At 34.4% G+C, this 24,760-nt stretch overlaps 1 protein-coding gene across 4 annotated transcripts in view; it reads left to right on the top strand.

Moving 5' to 3' along the window:
• LOC100313633 (hippocalcin-like protein) overlaps positions 1-24,760 on the top strand; it is a 128,619-nt gene that overhangs the window by 97,479 nt on the left and 6,380 nt on the right. For 3 of the 4 annotated variants that reach the window (XM_085492646.1, NM_001168094.1, XM_085492648.1), the window contains 3 exons: positions 6,874-7,036; positions 22,628-22,825; positions 24,422-24,690. In XM_085492646.1, the coding sequence (XP_085348772.1) occupies positions 22,717-22,825; positions 24,422-24,690 (378 nt within the window). In that variant the 5' untranslated portion in view covers positions 6,874-7,036; positions 22,628-22,716. The remainder of the gene's footprint in view (positions 1-6,873; positions 7,037-22,627; positions 22,826-24,421; positions 24,691-24,760) is intronic. The other variant, XM_085492647.1, reaches the window with a different exon arrangement.

The raw sequence follows: 24,760 nt of genomic DNA, 5'->3' as shown, positions 1-24,760 counted from the left end.
CGTTTTGAATTTCGGCATTCCCATGATGTACAGTATTCCTGGGAGGGAAAGATGTATAATAATAAGGTTTATTACGAGGATACTGCAAAGTACGCAGCACGTCGGTCGATACTCCCACTGTTCTGTCTTTGTTCATGCAGTATCCTCGTAATAACCTCATAGTATCAATAAGGATCTAGCGTCAAAAAAGGTGGCGAGTGTATCAACTCTGGGCAACAACTAGTTGGACTTCTTTCATTTAGATTAATCAACGTCAACATGTTTTATAATACTCATCTATTACATTGTCTCTGACTTTCTGTGTTATGTCTAGACATTACTTTATTTTGGCTCATTCAATTCAAAATGTAAATGTTGTTACTATCCAATTGTCAAATGCAATAATTCTCGCTGTACATGTACCTTGTTTCACTGGGAGGGACTCCTTAAAATGTAGGGAAACTATAGATCATAACACACAGCAAACATGTCTAATTAAGAAATCTATCTGAATCAACATGTCTATGATGTGATCGACTTATGCAGTACATACAGTATTGTATACATGTATTAGGTAAAGTCCTTTTCAAAATACTCGGTCAATACAAACATACATGTATGTGTACAAATTTCTTGCCTTTTTTTATGGAAGTGCCCAGCATATTGAACTTCTGATGAGGTTTTACCCACATTCTCATTTATGTTCCATAGTGTATCCCCAAAATGGAATTGGAACCTATAATTCAACCCCCCTGAAAGGAAGCTATTCATTAGTGATGAAGATTCAACATTGTTTCTCAGTGAAGTTTGTAATGTTGACTAAAACTAATTTCTTATATGATTAGATGACCTACTAAGAAATAGAAAGTTCTAACTGTTTTCTGTGCGATAAATCAATGTACTATTTTCTGTTGCTCAATTTCATTGGCACTCATTGTTGTATCACATTGCAAATTTTTTGGCTCATCATATCTACTTTAATAGAAGTCTCACTGGAGTCTATAATCTAGGTAGTAAAGATTCCATTCAAACTTGTCTTGCTGACCATTGTGCTGTTAAAAGTTCATGTTATTTGGGGGAGGTCTGAAAAATAGGCTGACTGGTAGGCTGACTGTGTTCATATAGGATTTCCTGCAGTGTGTATAATGATTATCATGTATGCTGTTCAAAATTTGCTCAAAAAATATGTGTGTACGATTATAAAACTGTCTTCATTTTTATAATAATAATATTTATTAGACGCATGAAATCCTTAGGAAAGAATGAAAGGGTCTTAAAAAAAAAAATTTTAAAACTATAATCTAAAAAAAGCCTATTCTAAAAATATAAAACAAATCAAAAACAAATATGAATAAACAATAAATGTGTTGTATACCCTTCACATTAATGCACATATACTGGTACATAATATGTATGCCTTTTCGTATTAAAAAGCATTTTCTGCCTTCATATACGTACCAGGTATTATTGATAATATTGTTGATATTTAATATAATAGAGCACTGACATTTACAGAGTTCTGATGACACTGACCTTGTTTTCATGAGCTTATGTACTGCACAAATGTACTAGCACATGTACAATACTGTGAAATACTTTATTTTAGCTGGAATTAATTTTCACTGAAAAGGATTTCTGGGTATTCTGTACAGAAATTATTTTTGGTGAGTTTGAATGTAAAATATAGGAAAAAAAGGTCTATTCGTTGGATTTTATTTTCACTGAATCATTACTTCAGCGAAAATAAAATATTTGATAGTATTTGATGAAGATAAACGTGAAAAGAAAAGTTTGAAAATGAAAATGATTTCGATTTGTACCATATTTGCTCTACTAAAAACGCATCTTCAGTAGAAACACATATATTCAAAAAAATGCATTTATTTTAAATCACTGAAATGTAATTTGACCATAGACACAACACTCCTGTCATTTACCTAAATACACGGGCTTCTATTAGAGCAAATATAGTACCTGTTATCAGAACCGCTTGTTCTCATAGGAACGTGATACCTTGAATATATAATATGAGATTTATTATTCACTTGTTTAAGCAGCTGTGTTGATATGATTGATGTCATGATGTAGTCTGTATAGTTTTTGAGCTTAATAGAGTGTGTATAGTATGGTATTGAGGCAATACATCTGGAAACAAGTATCAATATTTTAGGAGCAAGTTATTATAAAGGGGTGGCGCAATGAATTTCCGTAGTGTGATTATTATTATTATTATAAAAATGTTGTCACAATATTAAGTTTTTTATTAACCCTGTCATGTAGTCCCAGAGTGTGGAATATGGTTTCTGTGACAAAGTTTACTACATGTGTATGGTCAAGATAGACAGTGATATTCAATATTAGGAATAAAATAAAATTAAAAAAAATAATAGGATAGCATGGAATATTTGGAGCGTACAAAATATGCAGTTAGTAAAGTCCGATAAAATACTGAAAAAGATGTATGACATCACATCTAATGAAGAAGGTCGACTGGAAAGTTTTTTTTTTGCAGTTACGTTATACATGTATCTATTCTTATAACATATATTTATGTTTTATGTCTTGCCATGCCAGGAATGTAGTTAAATTGTAATTTTGGGGGATAAATATAATAATGTGCCAACATTTTACGACACCAAACAAGTGTACGAGGTTGACCCACAGATGTGTACGTGGTATAGCATACACATGCCTGCACATTTGTTTCTTTGTTTTAAATTGAATATGGCTGACTGGCAGCCATTTTGATTTTGTTTATGTGTCCACCCATTAATTACCACAGTTGGCTGATTTGATCCAAAATTGGCATGAGGTGAAACAAATATATTGAATAAACATTTTTATGTTATTTAATCATGATTGGATTTCTAATGGTCACCTTTTTGTCGTGCAGCAAATATTTGAAATAAAATTAGAAAAAAAAACATTACTACTACAATATTCTATGCTTTTATAATGATTGAAATTTCATTCAAACCTTTGATTTATTCAATTTCTTCTTTAAGCAGAAGAACTATTCAGGTTGTGTTTATTTTTTATTCAATTATTTGGAATTACAGAAAATGCTGGTTTATGTTGTATTAATGAGGATACATACAGGAATGTATTTTGTAACCAGTTTTAGATGGACTTGCCAAATGTTACAAAAAATGCTGTTAAATTCGCAATGCTTGATTGACGTTTACTTGTCAAAGACTTAACACAAATACTCTTAATGGTATTTAGTTCCTTTATGTCATCATATGAAACGTACAGTGTCATATATGAGTGGGTGTGATGACGTCTGCCTGCTGTACTCAGTCACACACATCTCGTGGGATAACATTAATTAACCATTTGAAGGACTGTTATTTTCAGTCAAAATTTTGATGAAACATTTACACATTTTTATGCATTTTTCTATAATTTCTTTGTTAATTTTTGATCAGATGTGTAGAGTTGAATATTGGCGAGAAGGTTTTGATTAAAATTTCTTTTAAAGGGCGGCAGTCGTCGCGCCGTTTCCTGTTCGATATGGGACTCATAGCGATGTATACAACACGTGTAAAATACATTGTTTATTTACATGAAATTCGCGACGACCACCGCGCTTTAATTATGGAAAAAATGTATGCATTTTTATTTTGCGAAAGGTCACTCATATTAAAGGGTGAACGCTGCAACTTGGGTTTGATGTGGATCGTATTCTCAATCAATCAATCAATCAATCTTCATTCAGTACTGGGCCACGATTCATCGTACAATATTTAAAAATACATAGGTAGAGGTGTTTTTCAAAAAAATGAAACTCATACTACTAATTATGACACCACAAAAAAAAAATTATTGATAAATCAATCAATTATACATGTAGCTACAAAATGTACATATATGCACACAGAGGTAACAAAGATGACTGTCTTCAATAAATGTTAAAATTTAGTATTATTTTAATTAATGAAAAAAAATGCCTAGGTAGGTGATGTTATTCACTTGGTGATAATTATGCATGAAATAATGTCTTCAGATGATTGTTTGCATTGTATCATTATCATCATATATTATGGAGTTTCTGATGCTTGTCAACATTCATATCTCATATATCTGAAAGATGCACTCAGAAGAAGATGAAATAGTTACCTAAATATTAACGAGGTTCAAGCCGAGTTGAAGATTATAAATCATGTTCACCATACTTTCATTTTTATAAGTTCATACCATCAGAATACCAAACTACATTTCGGTAACCAGATGATTTTTTGAAAAATGTCTGAAATATAAAAATGGTCAAAATTGTCATTTTTACACAGGTTTCTATGATGAATTTATTTATTCATATCTGAAAATTTTGCTCAGTGATATGGGATATATACAATGAGACTTTATCTCCCATGATGCATTGCATAATATGCAATAACATGCTCAGTAGTGCATATTTTGAGTGCAGTAAATATTGCACTAGACTGCAGTAGAATTCCCATAGGCTACAGTGTTAATATGGCACAAGTCTATCTACCAATAGAATTCCCATCAGTTTCTGTCTGCATTTTTTCAAAATAAAGGAATTCAAACATTTTCAGATGTGGATCTTAACATTGTCAGATTCAGTCTTGAACTGAAAGCCATCAGCTTCTGTTTTTTTGCAGCAGATGTTATCCAACTCTAGTCACCTTGTATCGATGTCATGCACTCAATTTAACCCTTTCCTCCAATAATCTAGCACATGGAAGCACAAATCTTTCATTGATTGATGAGTTGAGAGAAGGTATTATGTAAGTGGATTATGGCGTGACTAAGATGAACAGGAAAACGGATCAATTACAATGTGTATACAGTTGTATGAAACATTACTTTTGTGAAACGATTCCATCAAATTATGTTGACAATAAGAGAGCATATACAGCTTTTACCTTGCCTGTGTCATCATAGATGATAGCAAAGGTATATGGGAATAATGTCTGTACATGTTATCATAGCTGACTTCAGTGTAAAACTTTTTCTTGTGGTTACGATAACAGTTTTTATCCAATCTCTTTCAACTTGAATATTTGATGGCCCAGTTTAAGATGTTGGTCAAGTTCTATGATGGTTGATTACATATTTCACATAAATTGTCTTCTTTTTGTTGTTACAAGACAAGAAATCAAACAATATTTTATCTGATTTCCATTGTCGTTGAAACTGTATTTTCTTTTTTTTTTGTGTTTTGTGTATTTTTTTTATTAAAGGGCAGTGGTAGTCATGCTGCACATGTGCAACATTTGTGTTGATAAACATTGATTCTCCCACAATCCAATGCACTCTTCTAATGGGAATCACAAGTATGAAGTTTGACCTAGGCATGACTCACACTAATTACCGCTGGTGACTCATTCAATACCTTCCTATCACCTAAAAACTACATAATTAGAGCTTGGTAACGTCTCAGTTTGTACTCGTTGATCTGCACAACAGTCAAAGTTGCCATCTTTGTTTATATGACAACCATATATCTTGCACATGCGTGGTTCAGCAACTATCGCCATTTAAGTCTTTCATAAATGACTATAGAATTCATTTGAAATAAATAAAAATAAAAAAATAAATTATGTCAGTGACTGCTTCAGTTTCATGAGATATAAATTTTCATGCCTAAAAATTAACTATTCAGCACAGTTCTAAGGACAAGAATCATGCAGTCTACTGCAATATTCATCATCATCAAATGATTCATTGAAGTGAAGGATTAAAGTGTGCCCATATTTTATATGACGCGCTGCGACAACATTTGTCCTCTTAAAGTTTATACTCGAATGTGTTTATTGCACCATCTATAGTCTTTTGATTGCCATGTGATTGCTTCATTAGAATTTATGAAATTTCAAATAAAAACATGGCAACCTGTTGATTGAACTCTTGGTTACTACCAAAAGCATCTACTAAAACATTTTTCACTTTACTACATTTATTTATTTTACTATAATTTGTTGGTTAATTTTGAATCAAATGGACGATACCCTCCCATCACCATAGACATCACCTATTGGTTTTCATCAAAATGTTTGAAATTATGAGCAAAATTATGTGATATCATTCTGTGAATTGTGACATAAGTTCTTTCTAAGGGTTAAACTTGAGTCTCAGTAGCATATTTTATGTGTCAACCTGCAACCTGGGGATTGTGACTGAGTTCTATTTCAAATGGTGTTTCATCACGGTTTATGATTACAGTCTTTATAAAACCTGGTCACTTGATGGTTATAAAAATTACCCACACTCTTGCTTAATTTCCTTAATGCTCATAAATAGTTATTGCTTCTTTGATCAGTCCTGTTTAGAGAGCATTACCTGACGCGTAGTGCATGTCTGTGTTTTCAATTTGATGTCGTGTGTCGTATCAGGTCATATCGGGTTGGGAAGATTATTACTCGTTCGTACCTCATGAATTGATGGGTAATACATTAAACGCTTCGGCAGCTGTCCATTTCGCAAATGTTTTCACTGTATTATTGCATGCCAGTCAGGCAGACAATGCTATAGCCATTTCTATTATACAGCTCTCGTACAAATTGAGTTTCCAACGTCATTTTGTTGACTCTGTTTAATTTCTATGAATTTATATTGAGTCAATGTTTGTTATGTGATCTTAAAAAGTGGGAAGGCAAACATGCATATTAGAATAACTGAATAATTCATGGGATTGTGATTCTGAATTGTGACCTGATATAAACTGTGCGATGTGACAGACAGGATGCTGTCCGGGGGTGCAGCATATGGCACATCTTACCCAGGCAACTACTAATTTTAGCATTTTGGGCAATATTGAATATGAATTAGAAAAAAGACTTAGTTACTGTCTTTTTACATCACCCTGCTGCAATCATTGTAAGGCTTATCAACTCATTGTCTTTTTTTCAATTCTTGTATTTTTTACAGATTTACTTATTAAGTGGACAGTGAGTTGTTGTAATTGGGAGGTGAAGTCATAGCTAGGTGACTTAGTGTTTACATTCAAGTCAGAGGTTGTTACATATCTAGTATCAAGAATCTATCGCTGTTCCTTACTGCTCCTAAGTTTGGTTATATAATAGGCTGACTGGTAAGAGTATATTCTACATTAATTCGCCACGGTCGTCTCACAGCGTTATGTGCGATATGTCTCTCGTGAGAAGCGTAAAATACATTGTTTGTTTAAATGCTTAATGCTTAAGGACTGTGGTTAGCGTATGTGTGCTCATCCTGAAATTTGCCGATATGAGTTGCCCTCTGTGTCACTCACTGTATGGACTGGCTATTAAAGATAGATATACTCATAGCAATGTAAAGACTTGAAAAGCAAGAAAAACTGTTATACATAGAGCCAATAATTAAGTTTATATTAACATGACAATTACTGTAAAATGGTTAATTTTCAGTGGGTTTAAACATCGCTGATTTAGCATTTCAGGCATATTTAGTGGGTTTTAAATTCACGGTTTTATCATTTTAATAGATAATGTGTTCTATGCTCATTTTTACATATTCACTGGGTTTTTATTTGGCTCATTTTCCAGTCAGCGAAATAAGCAAAATTAAAGCCCAGTGAATTATTCACCCTTTTACAGTATGAGAAAATGTTTTCACCATGTTTAAAAGAAAAATAATGGATTTATGACTTTATCACATGCAATACTGTGCAGAATGATTAGACATAGTAACAGAGGACAGATCAAATATGCATATTACATGTACATTTGTATGACGCGTCTTTTTCATTTTACGCATTGATAGAAACATGTCAAAGTCAAAATTGTCATCATTGTGGATGCTTTTAGTTCTTTGCTAACTGAACTCTTGATACAAAGTAATTTCTGCCATAATGTGTTTGAACTGCAACTACATCTCTGACCCGAAAGAATAAGTCTTTACCATTCAGAATGTCGTTTGGTACTAAGGCAATTCTCAGGGAATCCCCAAATATCATTGTACGGGTTTACAATTCTAAACCTCACAATTGTGAGTAGAAGTTATAAACCTCAATCAGCCTTAGGTCAATCAGGTATTGTAGTCAAAACACAGATGTACAGTGCATGTCTGTGTATTATAATTAATGATACATACAGATAATACAAATTATACTATTCGCAAAGAAGTAATGTCGATTTTTAAATTTAATTTTTATTACATTTCGTGGCTAAACTCTAGAATACACGACCTTCAATCGGGGTCGTCAGTTCGGCATATGTTAATGAATTGGTATATACAAATTACAATAAAGATACTTAATTATGCAGTATACTGAATGTAATGCAGAATTGTATTACTGATGTTGTAGTGCTATCTGTTTGCATTGATTTTGGGGGAATAGCAGTTTTTGATTAGTAAACAGAAACTAGCTCATTGTCAAAACATTAATGACCGATTTTTTTTCAGAAATGAAACAATGATCAAAACGAATGTCTGTTGTCCAAGTTTCATAAATAGACAGTCAAATTTAGGGGATATCAGAAGGGGAGGGTGACCCCAAAAATAGAAAATATACAAAAGTGAGGGGCGGCTGCTTGATGGGTCTAAGGTTTTAAGTAGGTCATATATAATAATCCTGCAAAACGTTCTTGTAGGTTGACGTCAGCAAACATTACCAACATAGCAGCCTGATGTATAGCAGGAATGAACCATGTTTTGTTAACTGTGAGATCATGCATTATGCGTGAAATCAAATGTATAAGCAGATCAAGGTGTCCTAATAGAAACATCCTGTGAGATTCAACAAATGCAAAACTATGTCAATTTCAATGAAGTAAGGGTATCTCATTGCTATATTCCTCTTTGAAAAATTGGCATTTAGACATAGAACTTATAAAAACAGAAAAAAGTACAAAATCAAATCATTTGATTTTTGCAGCAGTTCTTGGATTCACATCTTTCACATATTACTTGAGATCTAGCACGGAACGGAAAGTCACTGATTACACATGTCTGTTGATGTCAAGATATCAGAAAATATTGTGGAATTATCTACTAATATCAAGTGTTCTGTTGAATGTTGATTAACGCTCAATTCATTTATCACAAGTTTCAAAGATAAAAAAATGCTAATTCGTTTTCAGGGAAACTAAATATTTTCAGCACATCAATAATAGATCTAATAGGTTATTCATCATTTTTTTAGATATGAAACATAATATTACAAAAAAAAATAATATGCAAACAAATATTGGAATTTAAACTAGTAAACTCCATAATGTCAAACATCGTGTCCAGTATTATCCAGTTATATGTTATTGTTCAGAAATCACATTGATTTTCACATGACGAAGATCTAAGCTGAATGATTAATTTGGCATTCAACTTTTTACGGAAAGCCTGATGAAATTGATATTGAACGGGTAATTATTTTGATACATGTAGCTGTACATAATTAAAGTAAAAGTGGGAAAACTACTTAGCTCATTAAAGCTATAATAATTTATCTCAACAGGATGCCACTCTTTTGTTACTGTGTTTCATTTTGAAATTAAAATTGGGACAAGATGACTAATTGCTTCAGGCAACAATTCTAACATTTGGATGAACATCATCTTTTTAAGCTTTCGTTAAACTTAATGACTATCATTTGCGTGTAGCTCAGTTATTGTTATTCACTAACAATTTAACCAATTTTCTCACGTCAAGCTCACAAAAATAAAAAAAAAATACTGTAAATTTTCACTGCTAAGAATGTTCATGATTTCAAGCTTTTACAGCATTCATGAAGACATGCATGTAATTTTTCAAATGTCACTGACTGTCTGTGTGATAGTGTAACAGAAAAATGTTTACAACTACAAAATTTGTGATTTAATTTGACTTGCAAAAATTTGTGTCTTGCAAAATTGAAATGGTTTACAGTAATCTCACCAGGATTGTAAAATTTCAAACTTGCAGAAAAAATGTGTCCAATTTACGGAATACTGGTACCATTTTGGGTGTAACGATTAACATTATTTATAAGTTTAGCTTCTCAGAATAATTCAAAATTTTATAATTATGAGTTTTTAATTTTTATTTTTGTTTACAAATTCATTAAAGGTTAATTTGAAGCAACAAAGCATCCTCTGTAACAAAGACAAATCATTTCTCCATACTATATGTGATGCACGTTATTGGCACACACAATTGCAAAAAAAAATGTGTGAGGCATAGGTTTCAAACTGTCATGGGCGATACTAAGAAGCAAAATGTTTTTTTTTTCAGCCTAATGCCTTGGCTTCAGTCATTTCCCATATTAAAGTTGTTTCTGATAACTTTTCTTTTATACTCAAACACAAAAATTATAGACAGTATATAGTGCTATGGTTGTCATATGTACCACTTATGAAAATGTCCAATAGGATTCCTACATTTATATGTATAAGTCCTATAGGAATAATATTCTTATAGGATCATTCATGTGTTTCTGCTCCAGTGCACATATTCACTATAATATCAAACAGGTCTCACTATATGCTCATACACACACTATTAAATAAGTCGCAAGGCTCATATATTCAAACTATCAAGTAAGAAAACATTATTAATCTTGTGTGCTATATGCGAGTGCGACATTAAATACATACAAGATAAAAATCAGTGTCTTGATAGCAGCAATGTCTTGAATCCAATTACAATCTAAGGTGTTTTGTTTTCAAATTCTGACGAGATTTGACAAGGATCAGTTGAGACACAGATTATATGTCATTGACATGCTAGAAAGAAATTAAACACAGTAATGGCTGAATATGACATTTCTATTAATAATGTATTCCTAATCAGGCTTTGAGTATATATTGCAAATTAATAAAAATGTGTGGAAGCGAAGCAGCCTTTTTTTTTTTTTTTTTTTTTTTTATTTATTTAAGCTATATTTTTATTTCGTTTCTAATCAATAATGGACATACAACACAAACTATTACATCACATAAAGCGAAGCAGCTTCTCGCTGAGATGAAATGAAACCTGTTAACGTTGCTATGATTTCCCACTTTGTTGCTTGAGTATCAGATAATAATACATGATTGCTGGTGTTTGACTAAAAAGTTTTTTGCCACAATTGTAAGTAATTCTTGTTTTGGAAACAACTTTTTGCAAGGAATGGTGTACTTGTATTTTTTTTTTAATATAATACCAGAATAAATCAAGCTTTAAATTTGTGAATGGAATTTTAGTAAACGGAAGTAGGTTTTAAAAATGGTAATCTGATACGTTTAGAGTGAGCAGTCAGCTTTGTCAACTTTCTTAATACCAGTGTAGTTGATTTTTACATTATCATTCTAAAATCTAACATAATTGTAATTTAAACTTGTTTTGTGTATGACGAATGGTGCAAAGCTTCATACATGTACCGGTATATATAATTCCAGGGCCTCTTTCACTTAACAATTCTTTGTTGTTCTTTTATTGTGCGATATGTTGGTACATGTATAATTCTGGTACATACTGTGGAATACTTTATTTTCATTGGAATTAATTTTCGCTGAAAAGACATTTTGAGCAGTTTGTATGGTATTTGTTTTCACTGATTTTTGATGAGTTTAATGTGAAATATAGGAAAAAAAGTATATTCACTGGATTTTATTTTAACGGAATCATCCTTCAGCGAAAATAGCGAAAATAAATTCCAAGCGAAAATAAAGTATTGTACAGTATATAACACTTGTTTGAATACAAGTCAAATTTCAATGCAATTTTGTAGTATACATTGTACTATGTGAGGGCGTGTTGTTTAATTCATGTGATAGCCCTATTCTGTGTTTGCCTGTCTCAATGAATGTTAATATAATAATCACACGCTAGATTCAGGTAAAACTCGTGAGGTTTATTTAAAATCTGCTCTATCATTGACTTTAGTACTTCAGAAATAAAATATTTATATTTTAATTTAGGAGTCATGAATTATAGATAGTGATTGAGTATTATGGGATATCTTGAAGTAAATATTATTTTTTAACATGTATGCAGTTATTGGGCTACATTGTATGCTGTGTTTGTTATTGTCCCCCCCCCCACTGATGTTTCACAGTCATTAAATCTACTAATATGAGCAAGGTCCTTTGAATCATTGAAATTGCCTGCAGCAAATCAGTTTACAATATTTGTGACAAACAGGAAATTGAGAACGAAAAACATTTTCTTCTCAATTGTAATCTATACAAGGAGGAACGAGAAATCATGATCAAGAATATTTAATACGATAAAAGCAACTTGAGGACGGATGACGAACAACTTACAGATATACTAAAATGTAAAAATTACAAAACAATCATTGAGCTAGGAAAATTCATCCACACTTGTTTCAAATTACGACAAGAAAAAATCCTAAAATGCCAGATGCCTCAACCAACCACCAAATAATTAAATTTGTTTTTTTTCTTTTCTTTACATTCAAATGTCTGTGATTGTCTTGTGTTTTTTTGTTTTGTTTTTTGTGTTACTTTATTCTATTTTCAACTAAGATCTCACTCTGGGATACGGTTTCAATAAAGATTATTCTGTTTATGATTTGCCCCCCGGGTTGGCAATGAATTATGCAAGACTTTTACACATACTTAGTTATTGTCTTTTTCTTTGGCTTAAATTATACATCTAGCCTGACAAGCTTTCATAAGTGGCGCCTTCTGCGCTACTCAAAACCCAACGCACGCCTGACAGAGCGATGTAGTTTTTAATTTTTGTCGGTAACAATTAAATTGCAGGAACTTCGGAAAGTTACAGCCATCAAAGCGTAACCATTCAAAGAAAAGTTTATTTGTTTGTTTGTTGACATAATGTGTACATTTCAGGCTAAATATACATCCTATTTCATAATTAAACATCTTGTACGTCCATTACAAACTGTCTAGAAACATCTAGACCTGCAGTAATTGTAACATTACAAACTGTCTAGAAACGTCTAGACCTGCAGTAATTGTAACATTACAAACTCTCTAGAAACATTTTGATCTGCAGTAATGGTAACATTACAAACTCTTTAGAAACATCTTGACCTGCAGTAATGGTAACATTACAAACTCTTTAGAAACATCTTGACCTGCAGTGATGGTAACATTACAAACTCTCTAGGAACATTTTGACCTGCATTAATTGTAATATTTCAAACTCTCTAGAAGTGTCTTGACCTGCAGTAATTGTAACATTACAAACTCTCTTGAAGTGTCTTGACCTGCAGCAATTGTAACATTACAAACTCTCTAGAAGTGTCTTGACCTGCAGTAATTGTAACATTACAAACTCTCTAGAAGTGTCTTGACCTGCAGTAATGGTAACATTACAAACTCTCTAGAAGTGTCTTGACCTGCAGTAATTGTAACATTACAAACTCTCTAGAAGTGTCTAGACCTGCAGTAATTGTAACATTACAAACTCTCTAGAAGTGTCTTGACCTGCAGTAATGGTAACATTACAAACTCTCTAGAAGTGTCTTGACCTGCAGTAATGGTAATATTACAAACTCTCTAGAAGTGTCTTGACCTGCAGTAATGGTAACATTACAAACTCTCTAGGAACATTTTGACCTGCAGTAATTGTAATATTTCAAACTCTCTAGAAGTGTCTTGACCTGCAGTAATTGTAACATTACAAACTCTCTAGAAGTGTCTTGACCTGCAGTAATGGTAACATTACAAACTCTTTAGAAACATCTTGACCTGCAGTAATGGTAACATTACAAACTATCTAGGAACATTTTGACCCGCAGTAATGGTAATATTACAAACTCTAGAAGTGTCTTGATCTGCAGTAATTGTAACATTACAAACTCTCTAGAAGTGTCTTGACCTGCAGTAATTGTAACATTACAAACTCTCTAGGAACATTTTGACCTGCAGTAATGGTAACATTACAAACTCTCTAGGAACATTTTGACCTGCAATAATTGTAATATTTCAAACTCTCTAGAAGTGTCTTGACCTGCAGTAATTGTAACATTACAAACTCTCTAGAAGTGTCTTGACCTGCAGTAATGGTAACATTACAAACTCTTTAGAAACATCTTGACCTGCAATAATGGTAACATTACAAACTATCTAGGAACATTTTGACCTGCAGTAATTGTAATATTTCAAACTCTCTAGAAGTGTCTTGACCTGCAGTAATTGTAACATTACAAACTCTCTAGAAGTGTCTTGACCTGCAGCAATTGTAACATTACAAACTCTCTAGAAGTGTCTTGACCTGCAGTAATGGTAATATTACAAACTCTCCAGAAGTGTCTTGACCTGCAGTAATGGTAACATTACAAACTCTCTAGAAGTGTCTTGACCTGCAGTAATTGTAACATTACAAACTCTCTAGAAGTGTCTAGACCTGCAGTAATGGTAATATTACAAACTCTCCAGAAGTGTCTTGACCTGCAGTAATTGTAACATTACAAACTCTCTAGAAGTGTCTTGACCTGCAGTAATTGTAATATTACAAACTCTCTAGAAGTGTCTTGACCTGCAGTAATTGTAACATTACAAACTCTCTAGAAGTGTCTTGACCTGCAGTAATTGTAACATGACAAACTCTAAAAGTGCCTTGACCTGCAGTAATTGTAACATTACAAACTCTCTAGAAGTGTCTAGACCTGCAGTAATGGTAACATTACAAACTCTCTAGAAGTGTCCTGACCTGCAGTAATGGTAATATTACAAACTCTCCAGAAGTGTCCTGACCTGCAGTAATGGTAACATTACAAACTCTCTAGAAGTGTCTTGACCTGCAGTAATTGTAACATTACAAACTCTCTAGAAGTGTCTTGACCTGTAGTAATTGTAACATTACAAACTCTCTAGAAGAGTGTCTTAACCTGCAGTAATTGTAACATTACAAACTCTCTAGAAGTGTCTAGACCTGCAGTAATTGTAACATTAAAAACTCTCTAGAAGTGTCCTGACCTGCAGTAATGGTAATATTACAAACTCCCCAGTAGTGTCTTGACCTGCAGTAATGGTAACATTACAAACTCTCTAGAAGTGTCTTGACCTGCAGTAATTGTAACATTACAAACTCTCTAGAAGAGCGTCTTAACCTGCAGTAATGGTAACATTACAAACTCTCTAGAAACATTTTGACCTGCAGTAATGGTAACATTACAAACTCTTTAGAAACATCTTGACCTGCAGTGATGGTAACATTACAAACTCTCTAGGAACATTTTGACCTGCAGTAATTGTAACATTACAAACTCTCTAGAAGTGTCTTGACCTGCAGTAATTGTAATATTACAAACTCTCTTGAAGTGTCTTGACCTGCAGTAATTGTAACATTACAAACTCTCTAGAAGAGTGTCTTAACCTGCAGTAATTGTAACATTACAAACTCTCTAGAAGTGTCTAGACCTGCAGTAATTGTAACATTACAAACTCTCTAGAAGTGTCCTGACCTGCAGTAATGGTAATATTACAAACTCTCCAGAAGTGTCTTGACCTGCAGTAATGGTAACATTACAAACTCTCTAGAAGTGTCTTGACCTGCAGTAATTGTAACATTACAAACTCTCTAGAAGAGTGTCTTGACCTGCAGTGATGGTAACATTACAAACTCTCTAGGAACAGTTTGACCTGCAGTAATTGTAACATTACAAACTCTCTAGAAGTGTCTTGACCTGCAGTAATTGTAATATTACAAACTCTTTAGAAACATCTTGACCTGCAGTGATGGTAACATTACAAACTCTAGAAGTGTATTGACCTGCAGTGATGGTAACATTACAAACTCTCTAGGAACATTTTGACCTGCAGTAATGGTAATATTTCAAACTCTCTAGAAGTGTCTTGACCTGCAGTAATTGTAACATTACAAACTCTCTAGAAGTGTCTTGACCTGCAGTAATTGTAACATTACAAACTCTCTAGAAGAGTGTCTTAACCTGCAGTAATTGTAACATTACAAACTCTCTAGAAGTGTCTAGACCTGCAGTAATTGTAACATTAAAAACTCTCTAGAAGTGTCCTGACCTGCAGTAATGGTAATATTACAAACTCCCCAGAAGTGTCTTGACCTGCAGTAATGGTAACATTACAAACTCTCTAGAAGTGTCTTGACCTGCAGTAATTGTAACATTACAAACTCTCTAGAAGAGTGTCTTAACCTGCAGTAATGGTAACATTACAAACTCTCTAGAAGAGTGTCTTAACCTGCAGTAATGGTAACATTACAAACTCTCTACAAACATTTTGACCTGCAGTAATGGTAACATTACAAACTCTTTAGAAACATCTTGACCTGCAGTGATGGTAACATTACAAACTCTCTAGGAACATTTTGACCTGCAGTAATTGTAACATTACAAACTCTCTAGAAGTGTCTTGACCTGCAGTAATTGTAATATTACAAACTCTCTAGAAGTGTCTTGACCTGCAGTAATTGTAACATTACAAACTCTCTAGAAGTGTCTTGACCTGCAGTAATGGTAACATTACAAACTCTCTTGAAGTGTCTTGACCTGCAGCAATTGTAACATTACAAACTCTCTAGAAGTGTCTTGACCTGCAGTAATTGTAACATTACAAACTCTCTAGAAGTGTCTTGACCTGCAGTAATTGTAACATTACAAACTCTCTAGAAGTGTCTTGACCTGCAGTAATGGTAACATTACAAACTCTCTAGAAGTGTCTTGACCTGCAGTAATGGTAATATTACAAACTCTCTAGAAGTGTCTTGACCTGCAGTAATGGTAACATTACAAACTCTCTAGGAACATTTTGACCTGCAGTAATTGTAATATTTCAAACTCTCTAGAAGTGTCTTGACCTGCAGTAATTGTAACATTACAAACTCTCTAGAAGTGTCTTGACCTGCAGTAATGGTAACATTACAAACTCTTTAGAAACATCTTGACCTGCAGTAATGGTAACATTACAAACTATCTAGGAACATTTTGACCCGCAGTAATGGTAATATTACAAACTCTAGAAGTGTCTTGATCTGCAGTAATTGTAACATTACAAACTCTCTAGAAGTGTCTTGACCTGCAGTAATTGTAACATTACAAACTCTCTAGGAACATTTTGACCTGCAGTAATGGTAACATTACAAACTCTCTAGGAACATTTTGACCTGCAATAATTGTAATATTTCAAACTCTCTAGAAGTGTCTTGACCTGCAGTAATTGTAACATTACAAACTCTCTAGAAGTGTCTTGACCTGCAGTAATGGTAACATTACAAACTCTTTAGAAACATCTTGACCTGCAATAATGGTAACATTACAAACTATCTAGGAACATTTTGACCTGCAGTAATTGTAATATTTCAAACTCTCTAGAAGTGTCTTGACCTGCAGTAATTGTAACATTACAAACTCTCTAGAAGTGTCTTGACCTGCAGCAATTGTAACATTACAAACTCTCTAGAAGTGTCTTGACCTGCAGTAATGGTAATATTACAAACTCTCCAGAAGTGTCTTGACCTGCAGTAATGGTAACATTACAAACTCTCTAGAAGTGTCTTGACCTGCAGTAATTGTAACATTACAAACTCTCTAGAAGTGTCTAGACCTGCAGTAATGGTAATATTACAAACTCTCCAGAAGTGTCTTGACCTGCAGTAATTGTAACATTACAAACTCTCTAGAAGTGTCTTGACCTGCAGTAATTGTAATATTACAAACTCTCTAGAAGTGTCTTGACCTGCAGTAATTGTAACATTACAAACTCTCTAGAAGTGTCTTGACCTGCAGTAATTGTAACATGACAAACTCTAAAAGTGCCTTGACCTGCAGTAATTGTAACATTACAAACTCTCTAGAAGTGTCTAGACCTGCAGTAATGGTAACATTACAAACTCTCTAGAAGTGTCCTGACCTGCAGTAATGGTAATATTACAAACTCTCCAGAAGTGTCCTGACCTGCAGTAATGGTAACATTACAAACTCTCTAGAAGTGTCTTGACCTGCAGTAATTGTAACATTACAAACTCTCTAGAAGTGTCTTGACCTGTAGTAATTGTAACATTACAAACTCTCTAGAAGAGTGTCTTAACCTGCAGTAATTGTAACATTACAAACTCTCTAGAAGTGTCTAGACCTGCAGTAATTGTAACATTAAAAACTCTCTAGAAGTGTCCTGACCTGCAGTAATGGTAATATTACAAACTCCCCAGTAGTGTCTTGACCTGCAGTAATGGTAACATTACAAACTCTCTAGAAGTGTCTTGACCTGCAGTAATTGTAACATTACAAACTCTCTAGAAGAGCGTCTTAACCTGCAGTAATGGTAACATTACAAACTCTCTAGAAACATTTTGACCTGCAGTAATGGTAACATTACAAACTCTTTAGAAACATCTTGACCTGCAGTGATGGTAACATTACAAACTCTCTAGGAACATTTTGACCTGCAGTAATTGTAACATTACAAACTCTCTAGAAGTGTCTTGACCTGCAGTAATTGTAATATTACAAACTCTCTTGAAGTGTCTTGACCTGCAGTAATTGTAACATTACAAACTCTCTAGAAGAGTGTCTTAACCTGCAGTAATTGTAACATTACAAACTCTCTAGAAGTGTCTAGACCTGCAGTAATTGTAACATTACAAACTCTCTAGAAGTGTCCTGACCTGCAGTAATGGTAATATTACAAACTCTCCAGAAGTGTCTTGACCTGCAGTAATGGTAACATTACAAACTCTCTAGAAGTGTCTTGACCTGCAGTAATTGTAACATTACAAACTCTCTAGAAGAGTGTCTTGACCTGCAGTGATGGTAACATTACAAACTCTCTAGGAACAGTTTGACCTGCAGTAATTGTAACATTACAAACTCTCTAGAAGTGTCTTGACCTGCAGTAATTGTAATATTACAAACTCTTTAGAAACATCTTGACCTGCAGTGATGGTAACATTACAAACTCTAGAAGTGTATTGACCTGCAGTGATGGTAACATTACAAACTCTCTAGGAACATTTTGACCTGCAGTAATGGTAATATTTCAAACTCTCTAGAAGTGTCTTGACCTGCAGTAATTGTAACATTACAAACTCTCTAGAAGTGTCCTGACCTGCAGTAATGGTAATATTACAAACTCTCCAGAAGTGTCTTGACCTGCAGTAATGGTAACATTACAAACTCTCTAGAAGTGTCTTGACCTGCAGTAATTGTAACATTACAAACTCTCAAGAAGTGTCTAGACCTGCAGTAATGGTAATATTACAAACTCTCCAGAAGTGTCTTGACCTGCAGTAATTGTAACATTACAAACTCTCTAGAAGTGTCTTGACCTGCAGTAATTGTAACATTACAAACTCTCTAGAAGAGTGTCTTAACCTGCAGTAATTGTAACATTACAAACTCTCTAGAAGTGTCTAGACCTGCAGTAATTGTAACATTAAAAACTCTCTAGAAGTGTCTCGACCTGCAGTAATTGTAACATTACAAACTCTCTAGGAACATTTTGACCTGCAGTAATGGTAACATTACAAACTCTCTAGAAGTGTCTTGACCTGCAGTAATTGTAACATTTCAAACTCTCTAGAAGAGTGTCTTAACCTGCAGTAATGGTAACATTACAAACTCTCTACAAACATTTTGACCTGCAGTAATGGTAACATTACAAACTCTTTAGAAACATCTTGACCTGCAGTGATGGTAACATTACAAACTCTCTAGAAGTGTCTTGACCTGCAGTAATTGTAACTTTACAAACTCTAAAAGTGTCTCGACCTGCAGTAATTGTAACATTACAAACTCTCTAGAAGTGTCTAGACCTGCAGTAATGGTAACATTACAAACTCTCTAGAAGTGTCCTGACCTGCAGTAATGGTAATATTACAAACTCTCCAGAAGTGTCCTGACCTGCAGTAATGGTAACATTACAAACTCTCTAGAAGTGTCTTGACCTGCAGTAATTGTAACATTACAAACTCTCTAGAAGTGTCTTGACCTGCAGTAATTGTAACATTACAAACTCTCTAGAAGAGTGTCTTAACCTGCAGTAATTGTAACATTACAAACTCTCTAGAAGTGTCTAGACCTGCAGTAATTGTAACATTAAAAACTCTCTAGAAGTGTCCTGACCTGCAGTAATGGTAATATTACAAACTCCCCAGAAGTGTCTTGACCTGCAGTAATGGTAACATTACAAACTCTCTAGAAGTGTCTTGACCTGCAGTAATTGTAACATTACAAACTCTCTAGAAGAGTGTCTTAACCTGCAGTAATGGTAACATTACAAACTCTCTAGAAGAGTGTCTTAACCTGCAGTAATGGTAACATTACAAACTCTCTACAAACATTTTGACCTGCAGTAATGGTAACATTACAAACTCTTTAGAAACATCTTGACCTGCAGTGATGGTAACATTACAAACTCTCTAGGAACATTTTGACCTGCAGTAATTGTAACATTACAAACTCTCTAGAAGTGTCTTGACCTGCAGTAATTGTAATATTACAAACTCTCTAGAAGTGTCTTGACCTGCAGTAATTGTAACATTACAAACTCTCTAGAAGTGTCTTGACCTGCAGTAATGGTAACATTACAAACTCTCTAGAAGTGTCTAGACCTGCAGTAATTGTAACATTACAAACTCTCTAGAAGAGTGTCTTAACCTGCAGTAATTGTAACATTACAAACTCTCTAGAAGTGTCTAGACCTGCAGTAATTGTAACATTACAAACTCTCTAGAAGTGTCCTGACCTGCAGTAATGGTAATATTACAAACTCTCCAGAAGTGTCTTGACCTGCAGTAATTGTAACATTACAAACTCTCTAGAAGAGTGTCTTGACCTGCAGTGATAGTAACATTACAAACTCTCTAGGAACATTTTGACCTGCAGTAATGGTAACATTACAAACTCTCTAGAAGTGTCTTGACCTGCAGCAATTGTAACATTACAAACTCTAGAAGTGTCTTGACCTGCAGTAATGGTAACATTACAAACTCTCTAGGAACATTTTGACCTGCAGTAATGGTAATATTACAAACTCTCTAGAAGTGTCTTGACCTGCAGTAATTGTAATATTACAAACTCTTTAGAAGTGTCTTGACCTGCAGTAATGGTAGCATTCCAAACTCTAGAAGTGTCTCGTCCTGCAGCATTCATAACAGGATCGAGTGTCTGTCATCTTAGTATCCTTTTCTATATAATACATGCATATCACAATTAAATTAAAGACTACCCCTAGCATTTTTGCCAACAACAAAGCCAGTCAATCAACTTTTAAACAGTTAATTTCAACTAACGGACATGATAATTAGCGTAAAAGTTTTTTCTGCGTATGTTTTTTGCTAACTTCATTCATTCCATTGTCTGAAGGTTCATTTAATTCTTTATATATAAAGTGCATGTTCCTTTTAGTACTCTTATTCAGTACAGACTGACTCTATAGTCGTTCTTGTTATCTAAACTATGACTGAATTTTCTTGTACATGTATTTATTCAATTTGCAGCTTCGTGTTTTTATTTCGCAAATTATTTCCGGTTGTGAGGACTTTGGAAGATTGCAATAAATCTTTTCTGCTAGTGATTCCTAGGGACAAAGTACTGAGAAAGTAAATACTTGGGCTGTGTCTCTTTCTTTTTTTAAACGTCACTGTCTCTCCTGTCTGTTTTTTGGGATGTGCAAGTTGCAAGTGCTGACATATAGTGCATTTTTGCCCCAGAAGCCATATTCATGTTTTGGGATTACACACATGACAGGGCTGTGCTACCATCTCTCTAAATGGTAATTTAATGCACTATCCTGGCATCAACCAGGCTCGGCCAAACACAAGCACCTGCAAATCAAGGTTCCCGCAAAGTCACATTCAGTGGAATTGGCCTTCCCATTGTGTCTGTGGCACACTCACCCAGGGTAGAGGTTGACCCTTTGATGTTCAACCTAAGGTAGGATTTGAACTTGGATCTACCGATCATGAATCAGATGCAACAACCACTATGCTACCAGTGATCGGTCCAATTTCCAATTGTCCAATTTCTTTGGTCTCCCTGATATGTTGTAGCTTGAGAATCAGAATTTTGTGTTGACACAGCCCCTTGCAAGACAATTCATGCTTTGATCCATGTGTATCATTAAAAATGCTTTCTAATATTACATGACTGCAAAAACAAGCAATATTTTGTTCTTGCCAACAGTACAACAGTGCATGTATGTAAATGTGTCAAAATGGGCGTAGTGCAAGTGGTTAGTGCTAGTAGCACTAATCCGAAAAGGTGCTAGATCTAGTGCTATAATGGCACTAGATCTAGTGCTAAAATGTACATAGTGCGAGTGGCATTGATATTGCATTGTCAAATACGTCGAGACATCCCGTAATTGTGCGAAAATAAATTAATATTTACGTGAGTTTGTTGTATCTTTCATTCAATGGAAATGTGCTACAGTGGGCAAACTGAGAATGTACATGAATGTCATTGTCCACGTTTGTCGTAATAGACCTTTGAAACAACGCGATCAGCCGGGAAACTGGCTCCATGGACAGTGAAATTACATACCTAAACAGTGCAGGCAATGGTACAATGTATTCTAAATGAGAAATCATCTGATTGGGGAAAAGTGCATTATTCCATAAACATTTCATTTAACAATCTGAAAACTGAATACATATTGTTATAACAATATTTTTTTAATAAAATGAATCGCTGCAGTTTCAGACTGAAAAGACGTGAACAATAAATTAAATTCATCAAGTCCAATGAACTCCATGAGGATAATTCCCATATGCAAAATTATTGTGAAATCTCAAATGGATTAATATTTTTTTCTTACAGATCGACCTTTGTATAAACTGATAAATCATTGCCAAGAAGTGCACTTGCCGCCACAGCCACAACCAATTTACATTTATCTGTGTTGCATCATGGGTAAGCAGAACAGTAAGTTGAGACCTGAACAGCTGGATGATCTTAGAAAACATACAGAGTTCAACGAACATGAACTACAAGAATGGTATAAAGGATTTCTCAAAGGTGTGTCACACATACCATGTTTGTTCTATTAGAAGCACATTTATAAAATACTGTTAAAATGTCGGCGTTAACACATCACACAAAGTTTCATGTACATGTATTGGAAACTTGCTTCTAATAGATCAAATATAATATTACATTATTGCAATATTGTCAAAATGATATATTTATTACAGTGAAACCTATGTTAGTGACCACTTTTATATAAATACCACCTGCCTATATTAATCACTTCTAGGCAGTCTCGTGGCATAACGTATGAGCCACCTGTGTATAAGGACAACCTGCCTATAGTGACCACTTCTAGGCAGTCCTGTAGCATAATGTATGAGCCACCCGTGTATAAAGGCAACCTGCCTATAGTGACCACTTCTAGGCAGTCCCGTGGCATAATGTATGAGCCACCCGTGTATAAAGACAACCTGCCTGTAATGTTCACTTCTAGGCAGTCCCGTGGCATAATGTATGAGCCACCCATGTATAAAGACAACCTGCCTATAATGATCACTTCTAGGCAGTCCCGTGGCTTAATATGAGCCACCCGTGTATAAAGACAACCTGCCTATAATGATCACTTCTAGGCAGTCCCGTGGCATAATGTATGAGCCACCCGTGTATAAAGACAACCTGCCTATAGAGATCACTTCTAGGCAGTCCCGTGGCATAATGTATGAGCCACCCGTGTATAAAGACAACCTGCCTATAGTGACCACTTCTAGGCAGTCCCGTGGCATGATGTATGAGCCACCTGTGTATAAAGACCACCTCTCTTATGTAACCATCCTTCTCGCAATATTTTTGCTTATTTGAGTAGAATCTATAAAGACCATTTTAAAAAAAGTTTCTTTGTGGTTGTTATACACAGGTTTGACTGTCACTTGTCACCATGCTTCCGTGTGCCTAGTACTTTATGTGGAACATATGCACATGCAGTGGTTTAGGGATTTGATTCAAAATGGCCTGCTGGCAGCCATCTTGTTTTTTTAAAATGATGTATTTTGGACATGCTTTGTCAATTTTCATTCAAACTTGGTACATAGATTTTACATGTTAGGATACATGTCCATTACAATTTGTTTCACAATCGACTCAAGGATGGCTGATTGACAGCCATCTGACCCTTTGGCCTTACTACCATGTTTCCAAGATTTATGTACCATTTTCATTCGTATTTGGCACATACATCATACATGTCACTTTGTTTCATAATTCGATCAAAGATGGCCGAATAACGGCTGTATTTATTTTTGGCCATATTGCTATATCTCTGTCACCCATGTATCATTTTCATTTATATTTAGCATGTCATAAATGGGTACATGTCAATTCAATTTGCAATTTGATGATGTACAAGTTGTTATAGTAGTAACTTTTAGATAATGTTTACCTACTTGCAATACCCTGCTTCTTACCTTAATGGGCGGTGGTCGTTGTGCCGCGTTCTGTTCAACATCGGACTCATAGCGACGAGTACAACATGTGTAAAATACATTGTTTGTTTACATGTTACATGCTGTGCGACGACTACCACCCTTTAAGGTCAGTTGGTGAATAGTATTTATTTTAGGATGTTCATTTTCTTGTCTTTGATTTCAGATTGCCCTACTGGACACCTAACTGTGGAAGAATTCAAGAAAATCTACGGCAATTTCTTTCCATATGGAGATGCATCTAAATTTGCAGAACACGTTTTTCGTACGTTTGATACAAACAGTGATGGGACAATTGACTTCCGGGAGTTCATCTGTGCGCTGAGTGTAACATCGCGTGGCAAACTGGAAGACAAACTAAAATGGGCATTCAGTATGTATGATTTAGACGGCAATGGATACATCTCCCGACAGGAAATGCTAGAAATTGTCACAGTAAGTTTTCTTTCATGTGTTCTGGCTTCATATGCATAGACTGCTTCTAACAGTCCTCGTTTAAAAAACA

The sequence above is a fragment of the Saccoglossus kowalevskii genome, chromosome 18 (genome assembly GCF_978046115.1).
Source record: "Saccoglossus kowalevskii chromosome 18, keSacKowa6.1, whole genome shotgun sequence".
Classification (NCBI taxonomy): Eukaryota; Metazoa; Hemichordata; class Enteropneusta; family Harrimaniidae; genus Saccoglossus; species Saccoglossus kowalevskii.
Note: the sequence above shows the minus strand (reverse complement) of the source record. Positions and strands in the feature narration are given on the sequence as shown.